General features: G+C 40.5%; 1 protein-coding gene across 1 annotated transcript; it reads left to right on the top strand.

Moving 5' to 3' along the window:
• On the top strand, positions 1–5,789 carry LOC127168282 (vitamin D 25-hydroxylase). The gene is made up of 5 exons (XM_051115010.1): positions 1–2,098; positions 3,121–3,262; positions 3,887–4,516; positions 4,594–4,920; positions 5,000–5,789. Exons 1-5 carry the CDS (start codon positions 1,859–1,861, stop codon positions 5,179–5,181), a joined length of 1,521 nt encoding a protein of 506 aa, XP_050970967.1. The 5' UTR covers positions 1–1,858; the 3' UTR covers positions 5,182–5,789.
• Positions 5,790–6,039: the final 250 nt, after the last annotated feature.

Raw genomic sequence — 6,039 nt, 5'->3', positions numbered from 1 at the left:
GAGGTGCTGTTCATTGATAACATACATAAGACTATTTATTCATTTGTATATTTGTTGTTGTTTTTTTCTTTTATTTAGTGATTTTTGTGCACTGGGGAACTGCAAATGCTTTGTATAGTCTTAAATTCAGTTGTTGGTTTTAAATTGTTGGTTGGATTAATATACAAACAATTTCCTAATTACATACGAGAAATGCATTACGATATTTATGACAAACTACTGAGCTTTAAATATGTATGATTCTGCAGTGCCTAGCACTTGATAATATCAAACCCGTTATGTTTATAAATGCTGCTCACATACATTATACATTGTGCAGAAGCATAATGCTTTTGTTTAAATAATTAAATACACTAACATCACCGTACAGATAATAAAACGGATCATAGTGTGTATAAAATGTGCTTGTAAATTAAACTGGGTGCTATTTTAGATGCCTGTGATGACTTGATAAATGTGCTGAGAACTTACAGGTCACTGCTTGGTTAAAAAAAAATGCCTACATGACTGGAGGGGAGTTTTAAAAAAGGGGAGTTTTGACCACAGGGTCAAAGTTTGTAGCACAAATCTTACAGTGCAAACGTGTCTGACACCAAAACTGGTTTTACTTAGTTTGCAAAACACACTCTCTTCTCTCACTTGTCACGAAAGGGAACTGTCTGGACTATTGACAAAAGAAATGTTCTGTCCCGGGCGGTCCTCTTTAAAATGTATTTAAAATTTACCATTATCGTAAATCGTTAACTCTCTGTAGCTGTCTTCGGAACTTCAGCCAAACTCACATTATGTATGGTAAGTGACTCAATCAAAGTGATGTTTTCCTTCGTGAACGAATTAGTGTTTTTAAGTAAATCATTCACATTCGCTTCCCTGACTCATGCTCCCTACACTTAAAATTTCTGCCTTTTGAAACATGTGACTCATGTCCTGTCTTCAAAATGTGTAATTTACTTAAGTGTGCCTTTTTATAATGACAAACAATTGTACCGTCCAAGTATTAGGAATCAAGGACTGACTGTAGCACGAACCAATAGCATTCGAGTACGGGCTGTGAAAGAGCACCTCATTGGATGGAACTACTGAACGGATACGCCCCCTTCGATGAACTTGTCAATCTTTTACACTCTGGTACTGAACGGGACATTCTGAACTGAATAACTGTTCGTGAACGAAAATCTGAATGCGTAAAAAATGGCATACTTAAAATAACTTAAGGACATTGTGTAACTACTTAATTTGTTTTTTGTTTTTACAACAGCTCATGCGATTTTATTGTTTTGATGCTTTTTCTGGAGTTTTTAAGTAGATTTGTAGCAAGACTTGGGTCCATGTGTTGTTTATGAATCGGTTTAGAAAATGATTCAGTCTTCACTTACACTCTCGCTTGTCCCCACCTAGCGGAGCAACGATGTAACCGCAGAGATTAACACTGAATGAATCAATGAACGAGTCATTTTTGTGGAAAGAAAAAAATCAAAAGATTAGATTAATCAACCATTAGTTCAAAGAATAGGTTTCCACTGCAAAGTCCTTTTTTGGTTTGTATGGGTGGGCGTGGCCACAAATATGTGGCAAGTTACAAAGAAGAACGCGCTTGGAAACGTCGCTGTGTGACGGCCTGCCCTAATGACAAGAAATCGGTCTGAATTCTCGCGATCAGTAGTTCTGACCACCGTTTAATCAAACACAAAGCAAGTTAACCCAAAGCGCTCTTTCCGCCAGCCAATCTTAGCCTTTAAGAGGCGGGGGATATAGAGCAACATGTGCAAGATGATCTCCCCATACACTGACTGACAGAGAACGGAGCGCTAGAAACTTTTCAGAAAGCACAGATTATCCCCAAGTGTTTGCATCTAAAATGGCATCGATTAAATGGTTGACATCTCTGTTCTCTCTGTCTTGGGAGCAAACTCTCATATGTTTGAGCAGTTTGTTCATTACACTCTTCATTTTGCTGGTGATTCGCCAGTTCGTAAAGCAGCGGAGACCCCGAGGGTTTCCCCCTGGACCGACACCTTTACCCATGATAGGGAATATTCTGTCCCTAGCCACAGAGCCTCATGTCTACATGAAGAGGCAGAGTGATATCCACGGACAGGTACGGATGACACTTCACTCTCAGTCCTTATTTTCTCTTTATTTACATGCATATAATCACATAATACATTGTTGTCACTTGGTTTTACTGTTTAAAAGGCTATTTTAAGCCAATTATTATGTATAATGCGTATTGCCTCTTACACCCTGTCTTGTAATGAATGAAGTTGGAATCGTCAATGGAATCGTCCCTTGTTGCGGGTTAAGGCTAGAAGGAATACAGGGCATGCGCACATCAATCTAACGTTATTTTTGTCACACTGTGCAACAATAATACTGTTTTTGTATTATAGTAAGGGCTAAGTTTAGGGTTGGGATAGGTGTAGACGTTAAAAAAAAAACAATCTAATAGGTAGAACAATTAATTTCATTGTTAGTTTCCGGTCGGAGCTGTATCCCTTCTAGCCTTGTTGCGCATTGAGTGGAGTTTTCATATCTGACGCGCTGCAAAGTTGCTCAAACTAACAGTTGATAACTTTTTACCGATATAATATTTTGTTTTATATGTGGCTGTATCAGTATGAACAGTGAACAATAAGAGTGTACTTATTTTGTTCTCATATTTTCAACGTAAAACATGCAAGACAAGCATATTGTGTTAAATGCAAATTTTAAATGTTAGTTAAATAGTAGTTAAAGACACTTTAATAGTTGGAGTCCATTAAAGCTAAAGTTCGACAGTTATTCACTTATTTTACTGCTGAGGTCTCTCATCAAGCTCACAGCTGATTGGTTCGTGGCAGCGTTCTCTTTTTGACGCGTCGCGTCGCGTCGCGTCGCGAGAAGCGTAGCTGGGGTGTTTGAAAAGAACAAAAGAGTATTGCATTTGCAACGGGCATTTTTGGCAGAGCGCCGCAGCACTCAGTTTAGCAGAATGGCCAAGACATGCTGAGTCAGCATGCTTAATTCATTTCCTCACTGTATCCATGAGGCTGAATGTAGACTTCTAATTATACTCCTTCATTAGTAGAAATATGTTTGGCAGGGGAGTGGATTAATGAATATTGCCATTTTATTATCCAGATTTTCAGTCTAGACCTGGGAGGAATCTCGACTGTTATTCTAAATGGTTATGATGCCATTAAAGAGTGCCTATATCACCAAAGTGAGGTTTTTGCAGATCGTCCATCCCTCCCTTTATTTCAGAAGATGACAAAAATGGGAGGTAAGTGGTTCCTCATAGAATAGTTTATTTTAGAATGATTTCCCAGAATAGATCACTGCAGACTTGTCTAGATTAAAGGAATAGTTCACCCAAAAATGAAGGTTCTTATTCCCCTCATGTCCTTCTAAACCTGTATGCATTTTTTTCCATGGAACACAAAAGATTATTTTTCAAAGGAGAAAAAAAAATCAAAAAGACACCATAAAAGTCCTGTTTTTTTTTTTTTTGGATCTTAACCCTAATAGCTACTAAGAAAGGTTGTCTTGGGAAAAGATCTCCTTTAGTTGTTTACAAGAATTATAACTGCGTACATGGTAAGTGAATGAAATGATTTTTTATTTTCGTGAACTATTCCTTTATCTATCTGGGTGATTCAGAGAAAAGGCTCTGGCACGGTAATGCATGTCAGAGTTGGAGCAATAACCAGAGAAGAGCGGCCAGTCACACATGAGATTATCACATTATCAGTATTGCAGTTCTTGTAATCTGTGTTCAACCCATGAGACTAGTACTGTTTGACTAATAATCTATGGTTAATCATACAAAAAAGTTTATCATTAGATAAACTTTCTTTGTTTCCATATTTAAACCGACCTCTCTCAGCATTGTTTGTTCTCTGTCTAGGCCTTCTGAACTGCAAATACGGCAGAGGCTGGATGGAACACCACAAACTGGCCGTGAACTGCTTCCGTTACTTTGGCAGCGGACAGCGGATGTTTGAGAGGATTTCTGAGGAGTGCCAGTTTTTTCTCGATGCCATTGACCAGCATCAGGGGAAGGCTTTTAACCCTAAACATCTTGTGACCAATGCCGTCTCCAACATCACCAACCTCATTATCTTCGGGCAGCGTTTCACGTACGACGACGGCGATTTTCAGCACATGATTGAGATCTTCAGTGAGAATGTGGAGCTGGCAGCCAGCGGCTGGGCTTTCCTGTACAACGCCTTCCCCTGGATGGAGTACGTGCCCTTCGGGAAGCACCAAAAGCTCTTCCGCAATGCCAACGAGGTGTACGACTTCCTTCTGCAAATCATCAAACGCTTCTCGCAGGACAGAGTGCCCCAGTCGCCGCAACATTACATTGATGCCTACTTGGACGAAATGGAGCAGAGCGCCACCGATAAAGCTACATCTTTCTCTCAAGATAATCTCATTTTCTCTGTTGGAGAACTCATCATTGCGGGCACAGAGACTACTACAAATTGTCTGCGCTGGTCTATGCTCTACATGGCTCTGTATCCCAGGATACAAGGTTGGTGCTCACAGAGCAGTGGTTTTATTTTTTCTTTAATGTCGTTGCACTAATCACGTTACGTTTTTTCCGTGCAGAAAAGGTCCAAATGGAGATCGATTGCGTCTTGAATGGCAGACCGCCCGCTCTTGAAGACAAGCAGAGGATGCCGTATGTGGATGCAGTGCTGCATGAAGTCCTGCGCCTTTGCAATATCGTCCCACTGGGCATCTTCCGCGCTACGTCTCAAGACGCGGTGGTGCGTGGCTACACTATCCCCAGGGGCACCATGGTCATCACTAACTTGTACTCTGTGCATTTTGATGAGAAGTACTGGAGTGACCCATCCATCTTCTGCCCAGAACGGTTCCTTGACTGTAATGGCAAATTTGTCCGGCATGAAGCGTTTCTCCCATTCTCAATAGGTAAGGGGCACATATTTGGGAAGTCAGTAAATCTAAAAGCTTTTCATCGTGTTCCTGATTTCTGTGTGTTTGTCTTTAGGTAAGCGGCACTGTCTGGGAGAGCAGCTGGCCAGGCTGGAGATGTTCTTGTTTTTCACCACATTGCTCCAGAGGTTCCATCTTCAGTTCCCCGAAGGCTTAATTCCAAGTCTCTCTCCAAAATTAGGCATGACCCTTCAGCCTCGGCCGTACTCCATATGTGCCATCAGGAGACAGCAGTAAAACGTGCCCTGCGAGTTCTGGAACACATGCACGCAACTCAGGGGATCCTACTAAGAAACGCAAACGGCAGAGCAGTTCCCTGTCTTAAATTCCATCAGGTTTTCAGCGGGGAATCGTGACCTGTAATATTGACTTGTTAAATTCACAGAACTTGTCCTCCAAAGTTTCACAGAACCCAGCCTGAGTGTGATAGGAGTACTGTTACAAGAACACATGCTCTGGAGAGCAAAGAACGAGCACATGTGTGTTACCAAACGAGGTCGTACATGAGGGTTTCAAGATAAATGTAGCATGTATCTTTCATAACTTGAACCAAAAAGTGTACTGTGTAGCAAACCGAACATTGTGCTTGTCAATATGAGTAGAGCTGTTGCGTCAATGATTGACAGGGTTTACCTCTATAACAGTTTGGAGGTCTGTCTTTTTCAGCATTCCTTGAATTCCCTCATTTCTGGAGTCGGGCAAGTGAGAGGAGAACAGCTGCCTTTCCCAGAAAGTTTTGAAAATGCTTCATGACTCCCATATGCCATATATCATTTCTGCAATAATAGCCCTGTCCCTAGTTTATCTCAGTGGAAAGAGATTATCAAGAAACGTGAGCTGCAGTATTTCTGAGGAAAAAAAATTGTGCTTTTGTAAAAAAGCTGGACTCCAATATACATTTTATAGCAAAATAGTATTTTTACTTCACTTTTAACAAGTTTTTTTGCATGTTATAAAAAAAAGATGAAAAGCCTGACAAAAAAACTTATAAATAAAGACACAATATACCTTTTTTATGCGAGTTGTTTTAATGCTGATCTTAAGCTTTCTGTCTGTCACCTCTCTTTCAACTGTGGTGGAATTTTACGAAGCCAA

Source organism: Labeo rohita, chromosome 7, assembly GCF_022985175.1.
Source record: "Labeo rohita strain BAU-BD-2019 chromosome 7, IGBB_LRoh.1.0, whole genome shotgun sequence".
Classification (NCBI taxonomy): Eukaryota; Metazoa; Chordata; class Actinopteri; order Cypriniformes; family Cyprinidae; genus Labeo; species Labeo rohita.
This window is presented reverse-complemented; position numbering and strand designations above follow the sequence as displayed.

Bases quoted from the DNA above. Each gene is read 5' to 3' on its own strand.
- LOC127168282 (XM_051115010.1), top strand. From the start codon at position 1,859: ATGGCATCGATTAAATGGTTGACATCTCTGTTCTCTCTGTCTTGGGAG. The intron at 4,517-4,593 runs GTTGGTGCTCAC...TTTTCCGTGCAG, and splicing joins TCTGTATCCCAGGATACAAG to AAAAGGTCCAAATGGAGATC. The intron at 4,921-4,999 runs GTAAGGGGCACA...GTTTGTCTTTAG, and splicing joins GTTTCTCCCATTCTCAATAG to GTAAGCGGCACTGTCTGGGA.